This window comes from Sarcophilus harrisii, chromosome 2 (assembly GCF_902635505.1).
Source record: "Sarcophilus harrisii chromosome 2, mSarHar1.11, whole genome shotgun sequence".
NCBI lineage: Eukaryota > Metazoa > Chordata > Mammalia > Dasyuromorphia > Dasyuridae > Sarcophilus > Sarcophilus harrisii.
This window is the reverse complement of record NC_045427.1, coordinates 341,561,980-341,587,980: the sequence shown is the minus strand read 5'-3', so window position 1 is coordinate 341,587,980 and position 26,001 is coordinate 341,561,980. Positions and strand designations below refer to the sequence as shown.

The window sequence follows — 26,001 nt, the reverse complement described above, 5'->3', positions numbered from 1 at the left end:
TCTTAATTGGACTATCCCTTTTCCTGGCTCTCCCCCTTCTTCCAATGGTGATTTCATTCTGGGACCTCCATTCTGTGAGGGGGGCCATTCTCTTCTGGGCTCTGCCAAAATCCAAATATTATTGTCCTCTCCTTGGGTACTTCCATAAGTATGTAACTGGAGAAGGGCGTTTAATCTTTTTACTTGCATATCAATAAAAGCTTGTTTCCTTTCTTTAAATTCCAGGGGCCCAGCTGGATGTTTAATTGGATTGATTTTAAGTAGAAACAACAGAAACCACATCTTTTTTCTTCTCACCATTCACACCAACCTGAAGGTTAAGCTGACAAAGATTGGGGAACACTTCCCAAGACTATCTTATGCATTTCCTAATTCCTTTCTTTGCACTCAGTTTTTTCTCTCCATTCTACCTTCCACACAGCAGTTGAACCGTTCTTCCTAAAGCACAGGGTTGATCACTACCCACTCCAGAAGCTCCCTTCCAACCTCTAGGATAAAATACAAACTTGAACTTGAGTTCAAGTGCCATTTTCTAGAATGCTAAAACTTTGTTAATTCCCCCGCTGTTAATATTCTCTGGTAGAACTTATTTTATGCATGTTTTATATTTACTTAACTATACATATGCTGTTCTCCATTCCCTATTCCCATTGTTTAAACTGTACATTTCTTAAAGGCAAGGACTTTGCATTCCCAAAGCACAGTACGGTACCTGGCATATCCATATTTAATGTTATTGAATTAATGACTGAATGAGATTGCACTAATGGCAAAGTACTAGAGTGATTAACCTTCTCGGCCTCTTGAATACATTCTTCAATTTCAAGACAAACATTCATAAATAAAATCATGGTTCCTAGAGGCCTTCTTTTGGATGCGTATCATTTCACAATGAGGCTCTCAACAGAAAAAGCTCACTATTTACCACCATATATCAGGTACCTTCTCACCCTGGAAATTCCCTCATCCCCTGTGATCCTCTTACTGATCAGGTCCAGAATAGTGGATATGTTGGGCAAAGAGAAACTGAAGAATTGAAGGCACTGGTAAGAGATCTGTTTAGCTCCATGGTTCCACCCTCTGGGGAGGTTATCCAGAAATCAAAGTTATGTCAAACCCCTGAGACCCACCCTCTTTGGGTGGGTCTCATCTCATCTTGCCATGTTCTGTCAAAAATCCCAGTCATGTCCCTGAGCTTAAATTTTCCCTTTAAAATCTACTTATGGTCCATGTCATGAACTCACTGCTTCTCTTGGAGTCAATCTGCCACTGGTACTCTGCCTCTTAGTCTCTTTTCCCTTACTTCTCCCCCGACTCCACTATGCTCCTCACCCCACTTCTCCTTAGAGCTAACTTAACCCTTTCAGGATTTAGCCTGCCAGCTAAAAGCATGCCCCAATCTCATAGGGTGTTTCCATTCTCCTGAAGTATGGCAAATTCCACTAGGGAACCCCAACTTTTGGTGTCTACATCAGCCACATCATCACTATGGAATATCCCTTTGCCCCTTTGGCACCTCCCACAGAGTTTCTCCACGAACTTTCATTTTGGCAATGGACTCAGCCCTGCCTCCTTCACCACTCTTCTTTCAATTCTGTTTCTATATTTCTATCTTCACTATCATGTCACCATATGGAGTGCCTTTCTACCTCTTATCATCCCCCAATTTTTAAGCTCTTTTTTATGGGTTGTTTTCCCCCATTAGAATGTAACTTCTTTGAGGGCATGACTATCTTTTTTTTTTTTTTTGCTTCTAGTGCTTAGCTTCTCCAATGCTTAGCATAGTGCCTGACATGTAGTAAGCACTTAATAAATATTTATCTTTATGTATCATAGTAACAGATCATGTGAGAAGTGATGAGGGCCTGAATATATATCTTTAGGTATCATAGTAACAGATCATGTGAGAAGTGATGAGAGCCTGAATAAGCACCAAGGCTATGAAAGAGAAAGGAAAGAGATGGTTTCAATAAATGTTGTAAAGATGGCACTGACATGAGATAGCCAGATGGCACAATGAATAGACCAGTGGCCCTGGAGTCAGGAGGATCTAGATTCAAATCTGGCCTCCCTTAAGACCTTCTAGCTGTGTGATCCTGGGCAAGTTACTAAATCCCAAGTGCTTCACCAAAAAAAAAAAAAAAAAAAAAAAGACGGAACTGATAAAATGTGGCAACTGATTTAAGGGGCTAAAGGAGAAGAAACAAAGATCATTTTGAGATTTTGAACTTAGGTGTCTGGTTCTAAGAAGTTTTTGATGTATCAGTAGAGATGTCCCCTAGGAGCAAAAGAGACCAGGTCTAATACACTCGATTGAGGGTCAGAAAACCAGAGTCTGAATATCATTTCTACTACATAACTTACTGTGTGAACTTGGACACATCCCTCACCCTCTTGGGGTCCCAATTTCATCATAAATATGGATGTTGGCCTGGATGATTTTTCTAAGGTTCTTCTTAGGTCTAAATCCTGTGATCCTATGTTAGGAATGTCCCCACTAAATAAGATTTTTTTATTGTCTTGGGGTTATTGTGAGTGAATTTTCTATTTGGATAGAGAGAAATATTGATGTACAAAGTTTTATTTTCAGCAACAAGATTATATTTTTGTTAAGTCCAAACAGCTGGATAAATATTTTACATTTCAGACACTCTGGGTAAAATTTCTTGACAGTGGCAGCAGCAGGGCCTGGGCTACCAAAAGTGGAGCCAGGAAGAAGGCAAAACCCACGCTTCTAACCTCAGAGAGACACAGACTGTCTTTGCTTGCTGAGTAGAAATATTCCTTACATTTCTTAAAACATGATCCAAAAATTAAAGTATGACAAAGCCCAAACTTTTTCTCTGAATGATGAGTTGATATAAACTGATTAAACACAAACTGCAACTAAAATTATCTTTTAAAAAGTCTAGACTGTTCATGAACATGGGGTAATCCAGAAACTCCTTTCACCATTTGCACAATCAAAAGATATATCCAATAACCAGATGTGGTTACAAGTCCTTTAAAAGCTTAAGTCTAGTAGCCATCATCATCATCTAAGTCACAGCCATAATCTGAAATGTAAAGAGAAAACATATATTACCAGCGAATACAACTATGAGTTACAAAACAAAGAAAACAAAAATGAATCACTATTCATGTACAATTATATTGCTAAATTCAGAGTGAGTTCTTTTGACTCTGAATTCATGGTATTTATTACCTCTGCTACTTTAGGCAATTAATTGCCTCCTACCTTGTGACATATTTTATATTATTATTATTATTTTTATCAGTCGACAAACATAAAATGATTACTATATAACAAGTACTGTGCTAAGCACTATGGATATAAGAAAGGTCAAAAAAAAGTACGCCCTACTCTCAAGGAGTATATATACACTTTATAATGGAGGAGATAGTACATAAAAGCTCAACATACAAGATAAATGTAGACTATGATGATAACTGAAAGAGGAAGGCAGCCACTGAAGAGACCAGTAAGAACCTCTTATTCTATAGCAGTATTGTTAATTAATGTGCTTATTTTGTCTTTGTTAAATCTAGAGAGGCTCTGTGACTTAATCCATAATAAGTACTTATCAATGTCTATGAATGTGTGCGAATGATGGCAAAGGAAAATATATATTACTGAGCATTTTCACTGAATTATGTAATTTTGGAAACTTATTGTCAAAAAGTAGAGTGCTGCCCGGAACTTATAATAATACAACAACAATGATGTTGATTACTATTACCACTATTACTACAATTACAACTACTATCAGTAAGGTGGACCTAAAGATAGGAAACCTAGGCTCAAAACCCAGTTCCATTTCTATGTGACCATGAATACCCTTCACCGCAAAGGGCCTTGATTTCCTCACTGAAGGATGGATCTTAAAGAATGATAGTAGACAATGAAAGGGGACAGAAAAGAACTGTGGTAAATCGGATAATATACTACTACATATAAGTAGTCCAACTAACTGATTTAAGTCCCAGGAACTGGATTTACCATTATTCTTAATTTCACTTTCTTAAGCTATATCAAAACACCTTCTCTCCCACTCCCCTCCCCCCCACCCCCAGCCCATCAGCCCTACCTACCATTTCCTCCCATTAATTGAAGGGCACTCATGCAATGATCCTCTTCTTCTTCTATCTCTTCTTCTTCAATATCATCATCATGATTATATAGTACTGGTCCACTTTCAACCACAATATTTGGAGGGTTTACAAGGTCTACAATCTGTGTCTGTGAATTGAGAAGTGATACCTACAAAAAAAAAGAGTTAAAGTGGAAGTTCCTTCTACTTTAATCCCAATAGGTGATACCTATACTTTTTAGGCCCCTTTGAGTTCTAGCATTTGAGAGAGTGATAAAAGACCAGAAACAGATAATTAATTCCATGTCATTTTTCCACATCTGAAAAGCATTTCAAATTCAAATATTTTAAGCTAGATCAAACTTCAGAATGAAATTAAATATAAGACAACTGGTCATTGAGGTTCTTACTCCCACTAATTCAGACAATAAATTTCTGAGATGCTATCATGATGGGACATGAGAAAGTCTCTTCATATGGTGTTAAAATAAAACTGGTGTATTTGCTATTGGTACTTTTATGGAAGAAAAAATGCACTTTTAAATCATGTCACATAAAATAGGGACAAGTTCTTGGAATAAATAGAATGCCAACATAAAAGAAGGTGGCAGAACTCAGCTTATTTTGCTTTTTTTCTCTTTGTCATCTCCAAGAACATTCTTCCCTCCTTTGTTTCACAAACATAGGTCTGGACTACTTTATTGAAACAAAAACTCTGGCAGGTTCTTTAAAGTCTGAAGGACTTTCCAGATCTCTGGAAAAGAGAGTTTTTAGCAGACTTCAGGGACAAGTTAAGCCAAAAGTATAAGATGAAAGATGAAAAAAGTTATGTGATCTTAAACTACACTAAAGTGAATTGGCATCCAAAATATAACAAGGATTTTATGCAACTTTATTCTACCTTAAATGAATCTTTTTTTTTTAAAACAAAGTAAGCCAGTCTCCCCCTTCCCATCAAGACCTGCCCAACCCTAAACCCCAAACCCTCATTTTGGCAAACAGAATCCCAAATTAAAATGCCTTACTTCTCCTAGAAGTGCTAACCACCCCCTTCTATCCCCTTTTCAAGCTTTGTTTTGACTTCCTAGCTATTACAAAGTGCTGCAAGGCAAGTCAGTCACTTGAAGAACATATTTACTTGTTATTTACCTATTTAACAGATAAAATAAAATAGACTGTATAATACTTAAGTGGACCTGTTGTTTTAAAAATATAGAAGCACAGAATTTATAATTAGGAGAGACCTTGGAAATCATCTAGTTCAGTCTCCTAATTTTTATAGATGAGGAAACAAAGTCTGGAGTTTCAGTAACTTGTCTAAGAACATGTAATATATAAATGTATTGTAAAGGTATCGGTTCATGCCCTTACTCATACAGCTTTACATTCACATATAACTGGTTAAGGAGCTAACAGCCAAAGGGAGCCTTTCTTTTTCTGTTCCTCCAATACCTTCAGAAAAAGTCAGGTCCTTAAAAATGTTTAAAACAAAATTCTATTGAAAACAATTTTCTGAACAAGAGTAAGACAACATGACCACTGTCTTAGTCTTTAATAGTATGGCTCATACCATTTTATCCAAAAATCAAAGAGTTTCAACATTAGATAGCTCAGATAGAAACTAGTATTCAAAATTTGGTGTTTACTTAAAAGACTCAACTTAGGAAGATCTAGAAAGCTGTTTGTGTTTTTGCTCCTCTCATGAACTTCTACTCAGTTCTCTAAATTCATGTTGGTAAGGAGCTATAGAACTTAGAGAGAAACTTTATAAAGCAGAACAGACTTGTAGAGCTGATATCAACCTGTAGACTTACACATTCCTTACAGAAGGGAAGTAATCATATTTCCTTCTTTAACAACTGTTAAACCTAAATATAAATCTTTGTCAATGAAAGATTAAGTAGTATATATAGTTTAGATTACCAAAACTCTGGATACCAGAGATAGAAGTTAATCAGACCCACATTTTGGACAAATGTTCTAGATTCTTTATCTAGTCATCTTTACTCCCTTCTTCAGGGTAACTTCTTTTTTTGTGGGGAAGAAAACCAAAATAAATGCCCAGCAAATTGAATGCCTGTCTCAAGGAGGTCTAACACATGCCAGTCTCCCAAGGACTTGAAGCATTTGCGACCTTAGGGAAAGGAATATTTCAGTAATATTCATTTAAGAAAGAGATCAATAGTAAAATGTCAACGCTTTTAACTAACCTCTCTTGTTGAAATCTTTTTAGCTGGTTGTGTAGAAACTAATGGTCTCAATCTGTAAAGAAAAAAAAAAGGTACTCATAAATGAAAATAAGAATAATTTTGAAGGCATAGACTAATTTTACATTTGGATCATCACAGCCCTGAACTAGCATACTGAAGGCACTAAATAATACTTTTGATTTTAGATACATTTTTAATATTTTAAAAAGGCCTATATTTTGTAGAATTTTTAAAAAGCAAAATGAATGCTGTCAAAAAATTTTTCTGTATTTACTGACACAATTACATAGTTTTAGATGTCTTGTTTTTAATGATTACATTGTTTTCCTATTGTTGAACCATCCCTGCAATACTAATATATATATATATATATATATATATATATATATATATATATATATATCCCATTGTGACTTGGTTTTTAAACTCATCACTCAACTGGAAGTGTTCTCTCCAAAGTTAGCAATAATTTCTTAATTTCCAAATCTGATAGTCTTCTTGATCTTAATCCTTCTCCTACATCTTACTGAATTTAATGCTTTGCTACTGTCTTTTTTCAGGGTTTTTGTGACACTACTCTCATCTTCTTTATCTCCTAGTTGTCTAAGCAAATATACACAAAATATTTAAATGTGTGTATTTGCTTTATTTATGCTACAGGTATTTTTATTATGTAGTTGCTGTTCGCCTCTTAGGACAAACACCCATTGAAGGTAGGGATTGTTACATTCTTTGTACTTGTATCTTTCTATTACATTCACATATCACAATTTGTTTATCATTCCCCAATTAATGGACATCTGTTTTATTTCCAGTTTTTTGCTACTATAAAAAAATTTTGCTATAAATAATCTGGTATAACACTCCCAGAGAAAGGGGTATATGGCATTTTTCCTTCCAGATTCAAGTGAAAATAAATGTATCCCGTAGTGTATTTTGGTGTATATGGGTTCTTTCTTTAAAATTTTTTCTTTCTTACAGTTACAAACCTGATGAATAGCAACACAAATTTCAACATGAAAAGAAAAAAAAGGCTCTTAAATGAAATTATCAATCTCTATTATGTACATGTTTTTTTTAAAAAGTATATATTAAATATTGTTGTACCAAAATTACCCTACTTGTCTCTCTGACCATTTTTCTGCTCTCTTTTGTGCATTTTTTAAAAAATTAATGCTTTCCTCCTCACATTTCTCCCTGTCCAATTCCTCTTCCCAAAATAAATGCTTTTCCTTATAATAAATAAGTTTATAAATTCACATACTAATCATTTCTAAAAATATATGTCCAACCCTGTTCATTACCTATCAAGAGATAGAAGTGTATTGCTTCTCTAAACTTTTGGAGTTTTAACTTGTTATGAATTGAAGAGAATACCAGTCTCTCAATGTTGTTTTTCTTTACAATATATTCTTCTTTGTTCTGCTCAATTCACTTTATATCAATTCATAGGTCATAGGTTTTTCAGGATCTATTATTCCTTTCATTATCTGTCAGATAGTAAATTCCATCATATTCTTATGCCATAATTTGTTCAGTCATTCCCCAATTGATGGGTAAACAATTATTACAAGTTTTCTAGAGTAAAAAAGAGGGGATCCTTAAATAAATGTGTGTGTTTACATGATACACATGGCAGTGGTACCAAAGGGTATAAACAGTTGAGTGATTTACAGAGATAGTTCCCTTTTCATAATAGCTATGTGTTCTGTTTCATAGTTTTGTCAACAATGCTTCTCCCACTGCTCCCTAACAACTATCATTTTCCTTTTTATTATTTTTGTTAATCTGATTGAGTGGAAGGTAGAGGTTTGGAATTTTTCAAAATTATGTTTTTCTTATTATTAGTGATATTGAGCATTTTTTGTTTGCTACTAGTTTTCTTTTGAAAACTACCTTTTCATATCCTTTGATGGTTTATCAACTGGGGAATGGTTGTTGTTCTTATACATTTGTATTTATTCTCTATATCAGTTCCAGATAACATGAGCAATAACATGAAAAACTAGATAATTTCTCTTATCCTCATAACCATACAAGCCTCTTTAAAACAGAAATTATGGCATAAAGAAAAAGCTACTTCACCCATCTCCATGATCAAGGTCACCAAGAATAAAAAAGAAGGCAACAACTTCTCAAGCCCCCAAAGAAAACAAAACCATGAACTTATGCTCACTGACCCTGGGTTTGCTACCAGTTAATAAGCTTGCACCAGCAGATCTAAGGATTGGACACACAGTCACAACAAAATCTAGCTCCCCACCGTGGTTCCCTCTCTCTCTCTTTCCAGAGACTCTGATAGATAGGTGGAACAAGAGCCAGGCCAACAGTCCCATGATACCAGTAGGTACTAGACTGGACAACACTGTAGCACTAGTGGAGTCTGGAACAGGAATGGACATCCTGTACCACCAGTGTTGCAATGTTTAAAATGCTAGTGCTAGTCCAAAAGTACCAAGGAACAGGGGACAAAGATAGCAGCACTTCACCAATACATCATACAGCTGGGACTAGGTCTGAAGCAAGCAGAAGTGGGCAGAGACTTAGCGAGGCTGGTGAATGATGATTTGCTTAGTGTAGGAAGAGACTGAGACATTCTGGAATGAAAATCACTATCAGAAAAAGTGAGTGTTGTCAGCAAGACTTTAAGATTAGCAAGTTTAATGTTGAAATTAAATAAGGCACCCACGAGGCAATGAATGTTAGAGCAAATTTACTTTACCACACAGTTAGAATATATAATAAAGAGCAAAGCACTTAAGTCTGGCAGAGAGGTCCTGCCCATCTAAGAGAAGAGGTTTGATATATGCCTATTTCTAGGATTTTTTTTTTTTTAAATGAGGGTGTGGTTGCTGCACAGGTAAGGAGATGACAAGTGAACAACAAAGGTGGAGGAGTAGTCTTGAAAAAAGCTTGGCAAGATCTTCATACCAGAGGTATTATTACTCCTTAAACACCCTAAACCAGGTAGCCAAAAGGCCTTCAACTGATTGATTAGTTGGGGGATGTCTGCCCAAACATATAAAGATTTCCCCTGGTGGAATTAGCAGATGAGAACAATTCCAACAGTCATTTAGGTGGCTGAAGCAGGTGCTGTAAATCACTTTACTTTGGTAAGACATCAAAGACTCCATGACTGTCTATTGCAGTTTGGATCAACTTAAGTTGTCCTGACTTTTGTCATGCTACTGGACTTTGATGATTCTGGAAGAGTAAGACTGGTGTTTTATGCCACTCTGTCTCACTTGAATACAATTCACATGCAAGGAAGACATCACTCTAGTGAGGTCATTTCTTTATAAATGAAAGATAATTCACTACATAATAGCAACAATGATACAGTAATGATTTCCCAATCTGGATATGGCCCCTTGTCTCCATCTGAAAATATGTCTAGTCTGTCATGAAGATATAGTAAATATAGATGAAAATATCATGAAGGATATCTTCATGCCCTGGGGCTTGCATCAAGTCTGAGAAACTCAGAGCTCACATGATATAGATATTTTAAATTAGCTTTAGGCCAAGATGCTTCATTGGACCAGCTGTGGCCAATTAGCTTTCCTGAGGGGAGGAAGTTTTATTAAGAAAGCACCTATGGAAGCTGATAAGGATTAGGTTTAATGATCATTTCTATGTAGATGGCTTCCAAATCTATATCTAGTTCTAGTCACAACTGTTTTCTGGACATTTCAAACTGGATTCCCATAGGCATCTCAAACTCAACATCTCATTTTCCCCATGAAACTAACTTCTCTATTTCTTCCATTCTTCCATGTCAGCCAGGATTGCCACTGACTACTCATCTTTACATATCCAATAAGGTGTCAGATCTTGTTCATTCTACTTTCATAACATTTCTTGGATTTATTCCCTCTATTCACCATCTTATTTGGACTATAACAAAAGCCTTTTCATTGGTTTCCTTGATTTCTTTTTTTCTTTTTTCATCTTTCACATGGCTATCAAATGATATTCCTTAAAAATAAGCCTAACATTCCTCTGTTCTATAAACTCCAATGGTTCAATCTTGTCAAAAGGGTCAAATATTAATTCTTTTGTTACTTTTAAAGTCCTTTACAACCTGGTACAAGTCTACCTTTCCAGACATTATTCTCATTTCTTATTTCTATGCCTTTACTAAACTTCCAACCAATTATATTGCTTTTTGCTACTCAACTCTATAACCAATCATACTTTTCTCAACCTCATGTCACCTACTTTGTCCTAGTCTTTATTTTCTTCTCAAAACTTATAAAAGTGAAGCTGAATTTTTGCTCAGGGTTTGTGGCCAGAGGCAGAGCCACTGACCCTTGATGGCCTTTAATAAAATGTTATTTTGCTCAGAAAAACATTTCTCAGTTTACCTTTTTGTTAAACAAAACATAAGAGAGTAAAGTTTAACCAGTCAATGAGCTTGATTTTGACTATCGTCAAATGTATGAGATCATTAATGAGTTTCTGTAAAAGGAAGCATTAATGGCAAAAAGCCATCATGACTTCATGAAAAAAAGGTAGATCACAGTAGAATAAAAATAGCTAACCAAATATACAAATAAAAAGAAATTAGGAGTTTGCAAGAACTAAAAGAATCTACCTAACAACTTCTGGTTTATATTTTTCCATCTTGTCTAGAAAAACATAAAGAGTAAACCTAGATATACATTTATAGAAACTGGAAGAAAGTACAAGCATCATTTAGGCAGCAAGTACTCTAGCCTAGTTGGATTTATCTTTTTCATTTCATTTCTACTCTATATTTCATTAATCTTTGTTATTATAAGCTCATTTCCACTTCAAAGTATACCCTCTCCCGCCATTATACTCCTGCCTCCATGAAAAAAAAAAAAAAAAAAAAAGAAACATTACAATAACAAAATGATGCCCACACAACTTAGATGGGTACATCCTTATTCAAAACACCATGGCAACACCTTAGATAGAAAGTTATACTGAAGGAAGGAAGTTTATTCTAGAAAAAATAAAGGATTTTTAATTTTTTAATAGAATTCTTTCTCTGGTTTCTTTTTTGAATAAATATCTTCATTATAGTTGAGATTTAGTGAGATTGTTATCTTAACCCTTGACTTTCATTGCATGAAGCCAACTTCTGTCTAGACTTTCATATCTTAATGATATTAAGGAGTGACTTAAACTAACGACTTAAACAACAATAATATAACAATATTATCATCTGTCAAAACAAAATAGTGAATTCATGATTTTGCTAATGGTTCTTCCCAACTGCTGCATGAACTTACACTCAAGAGACTTAATGTAACTATAAGTCTGAAATGTGCTGTTGTTTATATAAAAAGATAATGATAATGACTTAATCATGGGTAGAGTATGTGCTTTAAGTTGTTCTTCTTGTGGTAAAAAGAAGTACATTTGCCTATTCACTACATAGACTTCAAAAGACTGAATTTGTGGAAAGTTAGATGACATAGCTTCTGACCATAAAACAGAACCAATAATCAAAAGCTGAACTTGCCAGCATGGCTACATTGTTCTAGAAAAGAGCAAACCCTAAACACCTGCACAAAAACATGCTAAAAAGAGAAAAAGTCACATGTACTAAATTACCTACATGACAAACCCTGTAATGAGAAGCATCTCCTCCCTAAGGACATGGTCAGTCCTTTTGACAGCATGGTAGTTTAAAAAAAAAAAAGAAAAAGAAAAAAATGATTGCACTTTTGAAAGGTGAAATGCAAGAAGGGACTAAGCATTTATTCAGTGTCTTTAAAATGTTTTAAACACTGTGCTAGAAGCTTATATTATTTTATTTAACCCTGCCAATAATCCTAGAAGGCAGATGCTGTTATTTATTCCTACTTTTACAGTTGAGGAAAATGAAGCAGAAGTAACATGCTCAGAGTCACACAGCTACCAAGTGTCTGAGATTAGATTTGAACTCAGATCTTCCTTATTTCAGGCTCATTCAGCTGCCTCATTCCTCCTAACACTCAATAAATTCATAAAGTTGACAAAAAAGGGAAAAAGACATTCTGGAGGAGCTGTGGGAAAACAAGCAAAAGCAAAAGGAAAACAAGCTCTTTTGGTGAAACTGTCAATGGTTTAGCCATTATGTAAAGCAATTTATTATATACAAAAAACTAACAATGAAATTATCAAACTCATTGATTCCTTCAATGCTACTACTAGATATGTATTATGCGATGAAAGAAAGAGGAAAGGGATCCATGTGTACAAAAATATTTATAACAGTTCTTTTTGTGAGGCAAATATTTGGTAACTGAGTAAGAACTCATCAATCGGGGAATGGCTGAACAAGTTATGGAATATAAATATGAAGAAATATTATTATGTTGTAAGAAATTATTATGTTGTAAGAAATGTTTAAGTTTCAAAGAAATCTAGAACAAGCCGTATGAACTGATGCAGAATAAAATTGGAAGAATCAGGACAGCAATTTATACAATAACAACAATATTACAAAGAGAAACAAATTAAAAGACTCAGGAATGCTGATCAATACAATAACCAGTTACAATTCGACATAATGATGAAATGTACTATCCACTGCCTGATAAAGATGTGAAGTACTCAAGAGTGCAGAATGAGGCAACTATTTTTTTAGACATGGACAATTCTGGAATTTTTGTTTGACTGTGCTTTTTTATAACAGAGATTATATTTTTATCGATTTTTCAATGGGGGGGGGGAAATGATAGAGAAAAAATGCAGAAATTCTGCAGAGAATTAAAATGCAGAGAAAGGAAAAATTTATTCTTAAAAAAAGCATCTCACTTATCAGTCCTTAGGTCAGACATATACTTGGAAATGGAGCAGAGAATAAGGAATTCAGAAATTAATTAGTCTAATAACCAAACTCTTTCATCCTATATATGTAATAAGTCACTTGTCTAAGAACAGCTAATTAAAATGTGAAGCCAGAAATTAGACTAAGGTTTCCTTTCTCCAAATTATTCCTTAAGTCATAGAAGAGCAGATTTAATTTAAAGCAAATTCCACATAATCAAAATTAAATTTATTTTTATATACAAATTTCATAGAACAAATCTAGCCAATTCAACTGAGGCAAATTTGGTGTCAGTAGAGAAACAAATAGTCAGTTCTAAAAGAAAAGGTCAAATTATCTCTAAGTACTGAGAATGTACCCAAATAAGATCTTTAGTACAAGTTAGTTTGGAGACATTCTCTCAAACTCAAAACATGATACTAATCAGTCAATAAGAATAAAAAGCAAACTCATACAATACCTTTTTCCCATGCTGCTGTTCAAAGGATCTGCTAGAGTTCTACTTGAAGGACATTTTCTGCGTGCCAACTTCTTGGTGCTGCTGCTATCATTAGGTGGCTCATTTTCCCTCTTAGGGGTCATACTTCCTTTGCTGTTCAAGTCCCTTAGTACATTGTAATTAATTTTACTTGAGATTTTCTTTTGTTCCAACATCTTTTCAATGGCTTCTCCTGCAGTGCTGGCCTGAATTGGCTCCCGTTTTTTGGAAGACTTCTTTGGCTTAATTTAAACATAAAAACAGATAGATGAGACATAAATAACTGTCAATCAAGAGTTGATTTTATTACTCATAATTAGACAATCTTTCAACAGGTCTCTAATGAACCAAGTGACTGGATATTCCTCACAGTAAGGGCATTCCAACTGTAGGTCACAGGGCCCTATCTAATCAATAGAACTAATGCTTCCATCACATAGATGTTATTGTTGTTCCAATTGTTCAGTCATAGCTGACTCTTTATGACCCCACAAACCATAGCACACTAAACCCTCCACTAACCTTCCAAATTTGTTCAAGTTCATGACACTGTTGATCCATTTCATCCTCTGCCATCCCCTTTTCTATTTGTTTTTAATCTTCCTCAACATCAGGGTCTTTTCCAATGAATCCTGTCTTCTCATTATGTGGTCAGAATATTTCAACTTCAGCTTTAGTTTTTAACTTTCTAGTGAATAGCCTGAATTAATTTTTTTAAGTCCTGACTGATTTGACCTCTTTGCTGTCCAAATGACTCTCAAAAGTATTTTCCAACACCACAATTTGAAAGCATTAATTCTGTGGCATTCAACTTAGCTTATAGTTTAACTGTTGTACTATAGTTTAATTTAAATTCAGTTATTAAATTCATATGATATGCCCTGGAATTTAAAAGAAAAAAAGTTTATTTTATCATGCCCTAAAATCACTGAGGACAATCCAGAAAACTTTGGTCCGGGATCAAATGCTTTTCACTTTTACATTCAAATGATGGGAATTAACAATGACAACAGTAGCCAGAATTCAAACTTTGGAAAGGGAGAACACATTTCAAAGACAATGGATACTGTTGACATAAAACTATACTTCTCTGGACCAAAAACTCAACTGTCAGAACACTTTATTTCCAGTTGAGTGAGAAGTAGGCCTAGCTTAAGAAAGATCTGAATTCAAATCTGATCTTAGCCACTTAATAGATGTGTAACTCTGGGGATACAACCTTATTTGCCTCAGTTTTTTCAATTGTAAAATGAAGTGGAGGTGGAAATGGTAAACCTCTCTAGTATCTTTGTCCAGAAAACTCAAATGAGAGCAGGAGCACTAATTGGACAAGAAATGATTAAACAAATTTTATTTTTAATTTTTAAGTATCTGAAAGAGGAACAAACTCTTTAACCAGTATAGCACCATAAATTCATACACATCACTGCTTGTCTGTTGAAGCATTTATGCATTGCCTTTTCTCTTGCTCAATTACCCAAACTATAAATGGCTTAAAATACAATGCAATGCAATTGTCAATTTAACTGATTTAAGTAATAAGTTGAAGAATTGAGCAAAAAAGAAATAAGGTTTATGACAGGAAGAAAAATATCGTTTCTTTAAAGTTAGTAAAGAATGAAAATAACAGCTTTTCTCATTTCAAACCTTAGAAATATAAAATCATAGAATATCAGAAAAAGCAGAGAATTTAGAGGTCATATAGTTCAAATCTCTTTATTCTAACATGGGGAGATTGAGACTCACCAAAGACTTTGCCCAAAGTTATGCAATTAAAGATCTTTGGTTCTACAAAGTTCTCTAGATTCCCAATTCAGGGTTCTAACACATCATGGTTCTTTTTTAATAAAATTTTTTCTTTATAATTCAAATAAGGAAATATCTATTTGGATTTTATTTTTACATGTTGAAAAAAATTATTTAAAAACTTCAAGCCAGCACACATTAATGCAATTCACTAGCTGAGAGGTATTTTCTTTGGGGAAGTCTGGAATATACAGTATATAACATGGCCACCAAGTTATGTATTATTATTTAATCTTTCTAATATCAGTGAAATACTGCTCTTAGTATGGAAGCATGAATTCTTTAGCCAAATTACAAAATAACAAAAGACTCTTATAAATTTAAGCTCAAAGCCACAAAATTCAATAGGGAAATTTTTATCCAGTAAATTTGGAGATTTACTAGAAAACCGATGATCTTTTTAATAAATTACAATGTTACCTTGTGTTCCTTATAAATGCCAAGTTCCTTCTCTTTTGCTATCCTTGCTTCTTTTTCTAAAAGATAACGCAACCAGTATGAATGACAGTATTAGACAATATTTCATAACATGTGAAGAGGCAGGGACAATAAATAACTGCTTACCCTTTTGTTCTTTTACATAGTCAGCATGTTCTTTCATCCACAGTTCAGCTTTGATTTGTGCTTCATTTTCATTGAGAATATACTGAAGATACAATAAAGTAAATTTCTTTATAAACTTTTAAAAAGCAAATAGAATTTTAACATCTCAAAACTATAAACAAAATGCATATTTAAATATATAAAGTCATTAAAGGAATGAAATGGGACTGCAACACAAAAGAAAAGTATATCTGGAGGCTATCTAAAAATGTGGACCCAACTTTCATCTTCAAGAACAGAATTGTTAATTTGACACTTTCACATATACTCCTTTCTATACTAAACTACACATACTATTTCTGCATATCAAGGACAACTGATCTATTTGGAACTAATGGAAAGCTAAATAGTATACTCCCCTTCCCCACAGAGAATTTTAATAGGTTAATTACCTCATATTTATGGGAATGAATTAAATTTTTCATGAACTGTATGAAGGAGTATGAGGGTCAACTTGGGAACAAAATCATCTATCAAGTACTTGGTTTCAATTCTTCTTTTTAAAAAAAAAAAGATATTTTACATATAAAGAATTTCTATTGAAAACAAAATTAGAGGAAAAGCAAAAAATAGAGGAAAATTTCAAATTGTTAACTTTAATTAACAATACCAGTGACAATTTGAGGATATAATTGGTATTATCTTACATGATTACATTTGGTAATGTCAAACATTACTAGGGCAATCAACTTTTTGCCCTTTTAAAAGTTAGATATTCTTTGAAATCATATTTCAAAAGGGTTCTGACCCATCTGATATTTAAAAAACAAAATTATTTGCTACTATTGCACTGTTTTTCTTAATATAACCTTAAAAAAATCTTATTCTTGCAACTTCATAATCTCCTATCAATGATTCTTCACTTACAACTTTTAACTGCTCCAGAGTCCATTCTTTTAGGTAGTATATGATAGGGGCCACTGAAATGTTTTGGTCACCAAGTTAGTGTCACATAACATAGATTGGTTTATCTGAGGCACACATAACATAGATTGGTTTATCTGAGGCTTAAGAGAGTTTAATGAACTCCCTCTGGAAGACAAGGCACTTAGAATAGGATCCCTGATGCTATTAAAATAGATGGTATCACAAAAAGACTATCATGAGAGTCGGGAATCTGAGAAACTACAATAGCATTTTGATGTTGTCCTAACTTCTAAATGATGCAAAGTATAACAAAACAAATTGAATGGCTAGATATTGCCATGACATTTGATTTATGTTAACAAAAATGGATTGAACACATATTATGTGCAATACATACCATATGCAAGGCTCAATGTTTTAAAAACATTTCAAGAATTCTAAATCAAGGACAAGGTTTCAAGGACAAAATGTAATAACAAACAACTGCAACATACCGAATCCCCACTATGATTAGAATGACATTACCCTATTAGTTTGTAGTCTTATTTAAAAACCAAATAAACCTACTGGGTGCATTTGCAAAAAAAGTATCATTTAGATACAGCATTAATCTGAATCTAGTAAAAATACCTGAGAACGATGTCACACATAATGTACAGAAATAAATTAAAAAGCATTTTCTTCTTTAAGGGTAAAGTATAAGAATAGAAGAAAAATAGCTTACCCTATCAATTTCACTGTCATCAATTCCATTAAGATCTAATTCACCATCACCTGAATTTTCATCTAAATAAAGAAACAACAACCAGTCTCAATTAGAGTTCATGGGTGTTTAAATACAATGTCTCAAGCACTTTAAATTTGCGATTATCTAGAGAATTGTAGGAATGCTAAGTGATTAAAAATTGTATTTTAAAATACAGTATCTCCTTCTTCAAAAAAGCAACCCAATCTGGCCTCAAACACTTAACATGTACTAGCTGTGTAATCCTGGGCAAGTCACTTTAATTGCCTCACCAAAAAACACATGCAAAAAAATCCCTATGCTATTTTCTTGTACCTTAAATTGTAGCTTTGTATCTTTGAAGATCATTCTAAATATAGTTACCCAAATAAGATCTTATAAATACATACTTATAAAGCATATAAGTATGTATATATGTATATAGTGTGTGTAAAGTATATAAACTTATTAAAAATAATTATAAAGTAAAAGAGGGAGATAATTGAAATAGACTATATTGTAGTGGGCAACATATGTTCACTGGCAACTGAATCTGCTCATTGTATTAGAGATTTGAATTTCATTTTAAAATAAAATAATAATATTTTATAGAATAATGTCCTATGAAACTTTTTCTAAGGAAAAAATAGGACTCCTATTTTAAAAAATCTGAATGTCAGGTTTTACCATAAGTGTTCTTAGGGTTTTATAAAATTCAATTCATTTCACTTTACTTCAACATAATGTGATGATTTTTAAATACTCTTTATGTACAGAGCACTGTACTAGGCTCTTTTTTTTTTTTTTTAATAGCCTTTTATTTACAGGTTATATGTATGGGTAACTTACAGTGTAATGGGCTGAGGCTTGAGTTGATGCACTGAGGTCCCAAGCACGTGAGGCTAAATAGTAATTGGACTATACTCTATTAATATACATGCTTAGATAAAGAATGGCCCCCACCCACTCTCTGTGCAAGTCCTGATGTGTTGCATAGGAAATGACAATTTTGGTGAGTGGAGCCAGAGAGACAGGAAGAGAGGCTGGGAGAGATTGGGCCTGGGTTCTATGCTCATAGCTGCTGGTCGTGTGGCTGCTGGTCTAGCTAACTTCTTGACTCAGCTGCACCCATTGCTATTGCCCATTCTCTTCCACCTCTGATCTTTCTTCACTGAGAATAAAGATTGATGATTTTCCCCTAACCTGAATTCCTGACTCCGGCTGATTTTAAAATACGCAGTCTTTACATTACAGCATTGACAATTGCCAAACCTCTTGTTCCAATTTTTCCCCTCCTTCCCTCCACTCCCTCCCCCAGATGGCAGGATGACCAGTAGATGTTAAATATATTAAAATATAAATTAGATACACAATAAGTATACATGACCAAACCTTTATTTTGCTTGTACTAGGCTCTTAAGGACCCATTTTCTGTCTCATTCTCTGTCCTCATTGAGCTCACAGTTTATTAGAAGGCTATGTATGACATGTAACATACATCAATAAGTAGATTACAAAAGTATGAAGTCAAGTACCTTGTAAAACTGAAGAAAGGAAAGGTTATAATTCCCTTGAGAAGGCTGAATAGCATCTGAATTGGGTTTTAAATAGTGGGTAGAAATTCAGTAGGCACATTTTCAGCATTTTCCTGGCACAAAGTAATCTCTTAAAAAAGGCTTATTGACTGACTTATTGAATACCTCACATTAACCATGTTCAAAACTGACCTAAATCTTTTTCCTTAAATCTTTCCCTCCTCCAATCTTTTCTATTTCTGTTGATCACATACTATTCTCTCAATCACAAATTCAAAATTCTGAGGCCATCGATTCTTCCATTCTCCTGATGCTCATGTGCAATTAGTTCACAAATCCTGTCTAACAATTTTTCAGAAAATATTTCACATTCAATCTCTTCTATCCATCACTATTGCCACCATTTTTGTTTTAGCTATCAACACCTCTTGCTATTAATATGACTAGTCTTTTCATCTTAATGTGTTCGCCTTTCCTACCTATCCTTAACATAATTTTCAGAATAATCTTATTATAGGCATCAAAGAATTACAGTTGTAAAGGATCTCTGAATCATTCTGACAAAAAAAAAAATCCTCTGCACCATCAACATAGTCATCTGTGATCTGAAGATCTCAAGTGAGAAGGCACTCTTGAAGGAACCCATTTCAATTAAGGAGAATTCTTAGTAAATTTTATTCCTATCAATCATAAATAAGTCTCTCTGAAACTTTCACTCCTTATTCCTAAAGTAAAACAACAAATTTAATTCCTTTCCCCAGGAAATACTTGAGGACAATATTCAAATACTTGAACAAGGCTTTTAAGTTCCGATACTTAGATTTAGTCTAACTTCTGTAAGGCAGAGTATAGTACACTTCTGTTTAAAGAGCTCCAATGACAGGAAACATCTAATATTTCACTTTTGGACAACTAAATATTAGGAAGTTATTCCTATTATCAAGCCTAAATTTACCTTTTTGTAATCCCATCCATTGCTCTTGGGGCATCTTCTAAGGTCAAAAGGAAGCAGGCTAATTCCTCTTCTATTTAAAATTCCTTAAAATATTTGATTACAGCTATCATAGCTTCTGAATCTTCAAATATAAGTATAAAGTATAAAACAAAGGTTCTCATTGACCTTTTCTGGATATTTTCCAATTTATTAATATCATTCATTACTATTGAACCCAGAACTGAAAACAATATTCCAGATGTAGTATGACCAAGGCAGAATATATATATATAAAAACTAACTACTCTTATTCCTAGAAATTATTCCTCTCTTAATGTAGCTCAAAATCAAATCAGTTATTTTTAGTTTTTACATGGAAATGTAAGAATGTCAGGAATTCTTGAATTCAAAATTGGCCTCAGACACTCACTAGCTGCTGGGTAAGTTATTTAACCTCTGTTTGCCTTAATCCGTGGAGAAGAAAATGGCAAACCATTTCAATCTTTGCCAAGAAAATTCCATATGGGATCATGAAGAGCTGGACACAACTAAACAACAATAACATTCTGTTATCAAGCTTATAGTTATTAAAACACACAAGGCTTTTTTTGGACAAACTGCTCTATGACACATGCCTCTTTCCTAATCCTATATTTATAATTATTTTTGAACCCAAATGTAACACTTTACTTTTGCCTGTCTAGAATTTCATATGAGTACTTTTAGTGCGGTGTTCTATTATAAGGCTATCAAAATCTTACTGAATCCTGTCACCACCATATTAGCTATTTTCCCCATCATTTTGTCATCTCAAATTTTGATGAACTTAACACCCAATTACTGATAAAAATGTTAAAAAGCATTGATCTCTGACATACACTTCCCAGCTGATAGTGTCATTCAGAACAATAGTCCTGTTTCTTCCAAACTAGTCCCAAGATATCCTTATAAAAAAGGAGTCCCACTTTCCTAGATATCACCATTAAATAAACATATGTCAAATGAGATGTGTCAGAAGTGTCAGACACAATCAGAGTGCCAGTTTTTTAAAGAATAATCTTTATTCTCAATATTCCAGAATTATTTTCATAAAAATAATCAATATTTTCTTAATGGCTAAACCCAAATGGGATGTTATGGGGAATTGTCCTTAATAATCTATATGATGTGGTGTTGTTCATGTTGGAGTTAAGATACGGTGAATTCTACCATTTGAGTCCCATGTGAGCTCAGAAGGCTCTACCAGATGTCAGACACAAATAATCTGTCTGACCATTCGGGATGCTTGAACATAGTTTTGGCACATTCTTAGTGATAGCTATAGGTTGAAATCACATGAAATATAAGTTTCATAGTCTTTCATGAACTGTGGATGTTATTTGTTTTGGGGTTTGAATTTTTATTTTTTGAAGTGATGGAAAATGTACACATATTTACATGTTTTCTTTAGTTGAGACTGGGGCAAGAAGGAAAATCAATAGCAAAGCAATCACATAACAATATGAAAGTGCTAAAAAAAAAAAATTTAAAAATCACTTAATTCAAAAGTTCCCTAATTGAGAGGGAATTCCATCTTATACCATGTGTTATCTCTTTCTATCAACTCAAATGGCTTCTGATTACTTTTAGGATGAAATATCAATAGTCCTATTTAGCCTTTTATTTAAAAAAAATATTGTACTTTATCTTTTCCCCATTAAACATTCACTTAAAAATTGTTTTAAGTTTCAAATTTTCTCTCTCCCTCCCTGAGATAAGTAATTTGATATAGATGATACATGTTGAATCATGTAAAACATATTATTAGCTATGTTATTGCTGTATTAGTTATGTCTTTCCCCCAAAAAAGCAAAAACCATGAAAAAAAACCACACACAGAAAGTGAAAAATAGTATACTTCAATCTTCATTCAGACTTTATCAGTTATTTGTCTGGAAGTGAGTAGTATTTTTCATCATGAGCTCTTTTACTACGCATGTTCTGGTTTTGCATTTCACTTTGCATCAGTTTAAATGTTTTTCCAAGTTTTTCTGAAATCAGAATGTTCATAATTTCTTAAAGCATAATAATATCCCATTATTAATACATCCTAACTTGTTTAACCATTTCCCAATTGATGGATATGCCCTCAATTTTCAATTCTTTGCCCCCAAATGTCCATGCCTTTAAAAAAAAAATCTTTTTTTTTATGATACAGATCTAAAAGTCTAATGCTATATCAAAAGATATGCACAGTTTTATAGCCCTTTTTGCCTAAAGGGCTATAATTCCAAATTGCTCTTCAGAAGGGTTGGATCAGTTTTACAACCCCATCAAAAATGCATTATTTAATTTTTCTACATCTTTTAAACATCCATGATTTTTTCCTTCTGTTATGTTAGTGGATTTGATAACAATGAAATAAGATCTCAGAGCTGTTTTTGCTTTCTATTTCTCTAATCAATAGTGAGTTGAATATTTTATCAGATAACTAAAAACATCTTTTTTTTTTTTTCATTTAAAAACTGACTATTCATATCCTTTGACTATTTGTCAAATGGGGAATGACTTGTATGCTTAGAAATTGAATAATTTCTCTAATATATGTGAGAGATGAAAAATTTACCAGAAATATTTGCAAGATCCACTCCCCTACACTCAGTTTTCTGCTTTCCTTCTAACCTTGGGTTTTCTTTTTGCAACCTGTTTTTATTTAATGTAATCAAAATTATCCATCTTATTTGCCTCGATCAAAAATTCTTCCTTTATCCATAGGATCTGATAAGTAATTTATTCTATGCTCTCTTAATTTGTGTATGGTATCACCCTTTTTGTGCAGATCACATATCCATTTTGACTTCATGTTGATATATGATATGAAACATTTGTGTATACCTAGTTTCTGTCAAATTACTTTATATTTTTCCCAGCACTTTTTGTCAAATATTAAGTTCTTGTCCCAAAAGATGGGATATTTGAATTTATCAAACCCTAGATAACTATGGTCATTTACTACTAAGGCTTATGTACTTAATCTATTCTATTGACCCATCATTTTATTGCTTAGTTAGCACTAGATAGTTTTTATGATTACTGATTTATAATTCAGTTTGAGATTTGTTAAAGCCAGGCCACCTTCCTTAACATTTGTTTTCATTAATTCCCTTGATATTCTTGACTTTTTTTTCTTCCGCTGGAGCTTTATGATTTTTTCAGCTTTAAAATTAGTACTTTGATATAGTACAATATAAGTTAATTTAGATAGAAAAGAAAATTTTATTATCTTGGCCTATCCATAAGCAATTAATATTTTACCAATTTTTAAGATCTGATTTCGTGTGAAAAGCATTTCATATATGAGTTCATATAGCTACTGGGTTTGTCTTGGTAGGTAGATTACAGAGTATTTTATATTTATATTGTCTACAATTATTTTAAAAGAAATTTCTCTATCTTTTCATGCTAAGTTTTGCTGGTAGTATACAGAAAGGCTGATGTTTTTATGCAGATTTATTTTATATCTTGCAACCTTCAAGAAGTTATTTCAACTATTTAGTTGACTCTCTTGGATTTACTAAGTATACCATCATATAACCTGCAAAGTGTGATGGTTTTGTTTTTTCACTGCCTATTTAATTTCTTCAATTTTTTTTCCTGCTTTATTGCTACAGATGGAATTTCTAGTACAATATTGAATATTAGGAGATAATGGACATCCTTGTTTCAACTTTTGAAAAGTTTTTTTAACTTATCCCCATTACATATGTTTGTTAATGGTTTAATGTAGATACTGTTTATCATTTTAAAGAAAGCTCCATTTATTCCTATGTTCTTGAGCTCATGTGTCTAGTATGTACTGGGTATTGTATTTTGTCAAAAGCTTTTTTTCTGCATCTATTGAAATAATCATATGATTTTTGTGGATTTTGTTATTGACATAATCAATTAAACTCATTTTCCTAATAGTGCATTCCTGTAAATCCTACATGATGTATGAACCTTGTGATATATAGCTATAATTTCCTTGCTAATATTTTACTGAAAATTTTTACATCAACATATATTAGAGAAATTGATCTATAGTTTTTTTCCCTCAGTTTTGTGTCTTCCTGGTATAAGAATCAGTACTATATCTGTATCATAAAAGGAATTTGGTAGAATTCCTTCATCCAATTCTCCAAATAATTTATATAGTATTGGAATTAATTGTTGTTTAAATGTTTAGTAGAATTCACTTTGAATACATCTTGGCCCTGGGGATTTTTTCTTAGGTAATTCATGGATGGCTTGTTAATTCCCTCTTGTTAATTTGGACATGTCTATCCATTTCACTTAGATTGTCAGATTTATTGCATATGATTGTACAAAATGGTTCTTAATTATTGATTTAATTCCCTCTTCATTGGTGGTAAATTCACCCTTTTCATTTTTGAAACTGGCAATTTGGTGCTCTTCTTTCTTTTTTAAATAAAATTAACCAATGGTTTACCCATTTTACTGTGAATTGTTACCCACCAACCCACCCCCAAAAAAGCAGATCTTACTTTTAATTTTGTTAATCTCTCCTTTGATTTTCAGGGTTTCCCATTTGGTATTGGTGATTTTAAATTTCTTTTTCTAATTGTTTTTCGTTGCATGCTCTTTCTCTATTTTACTGCTGTAAGCATTTAGAAATATAAATTTCCCTCTACATACTGCTTTGGCTGTGACCCATAAATATTGTTATGTTGTCTTATTGTTGCATTCTATTTAATGAAATGATTATTTCTATGATTTGCTCTTTGACCTACTCATTCTTTAGGATTAGATTAATTATTTCCAGTTAATTTTTACTTTATCTTTCCATGACTTTTCATTAAATAAATTTTATCATATCATGATCTGAAAAAAAGGCACTTAATATTTCTGCATTTGACTGTGGAGTTTTTATGCCCTAAAACATAGCCAGTTTTTGGTGGTGGACATGTTCTCCTGAGAAAAAGGTATATTCCTTTCTATCTCCATTTAATTTTCTCCAGAGAGCTAACATTTAATTTTTCTAAAATTCTACTGAATTATCTATTTCTCAGGGAGTAAAGTTGAGGTGCCTCACTAGTATGATTTTACTATTTCATTATAATTCATTTAATTTCTGCATTAGAAATTTTGATGCTACACCATTTGATGCAGATATGTTGATATTACTGATATTACTTCATTGTCTATGGTGCCTTTTAGCAAGATATAATTTCCTTCCTTGTCTTTTAAAATTAGATCTATTTCTGTTTTACTGTGTTTGAGATCAAGATTGCTACCCTGCTTTTAAAAAAAAATTCAGCTAAAACATTATTATGTTTTTGTTCGAGTCATTCACATTTACTCTGTTCCTCTGCTTCAAATGTGTTTCTTATAAACACATTGTAGGATTCTGTTTTTTAATCCAACCTATCCATTTCCATTTTATAGATGAGTTCTTCCTGTTCACACTTAGTTATTATTAATTGTACATTTTCCTCCATTCTATTTTCCCCTACTTATTCTTCTCTCTTTCTCTCCTTTTCTCCTGCCCCTCTTCTTCTGTGCTTTACTTTTGACTAGTGCCTCTGCTCTCTCTTCTATCAGCTCCTATTTTTCTTCTCCCTCTCCTCCTCTCTTATGTTCCCATAAGGTAAGACAGATTTTGATATCTAGTCAAGTGTGTATGTTATGCCCTCTTTGAGTCAAATCCAAAATAGTAAGGTTTAAGTGATGCTTGCCCCCTTCCTTTGTTTCCCTTCATACATCTTCCATTTGCCAATAATATTCCCAAATTCTTTATTATAGAAGCTGCTAAATCCTTGGTAATCCTAACTCTTCTATATTTGAATTGTGTCTTTCTAGTTGCTTGAGGTATCTTTTTGATTTTAGTGTTTTGGAATTTGACTATAATATTCCAAAGAATTTTGATTTGGGAATCTCTTTTAGGAGATCATCAGTGAATTCTTTCAATTACTATTTTATTATCTGGT

General features: G+C 33.1%; 1 protein-coding gene across 3 annotated transcripts in view; it reads right to left on the bottom strand.

Moving 5' to 3' along the window:
• Positions 1-2,565: 2,565 nt before the first annotated feature.
• BRF1 (BRF1 RNA polymerase III transcription initiation factor subunit) overlaps positions 2,566-26,001 on the bottom strand; it is a 153,277-nt gene continuing 129,841 nt past the window's right edge. For all 3 annotated transcript variants that reach the window (XM_031952992.1, XM_031952994.1, XM_031952993.1), the window contains 7 exons: positions 17,567-17,628; positions 15,937-16,018; positions 15,793-15,848; positions 13,549-13,808; positions 6,302-6,353; positions 4,093-4,261; positions 2,566-3,056 (listed from right to left, as the gene is read on the bottom strand). In XM_031952992.1, the coding sequence (XP_031808852.1) occupies positions 3,019-3,056; positions 4,093-4,261; positions 6,302-6,353; positions 13,549-13,808; positions 15,793-15,848; positions 15,937-16,018; positions 17,567-17,628 (719 nt within the window). In that variant the 3' untranslated portion in view covers positions 2,566-3,018. The remainder of the gene's footprint in view (positions 3,057-4,092; positions 4,262-6,301; positions 6,354-13,548; positions 13,809-15,792; positions 15,849-15,936; positions 16,019-17,566; positions 17,629-26,001) is intronic.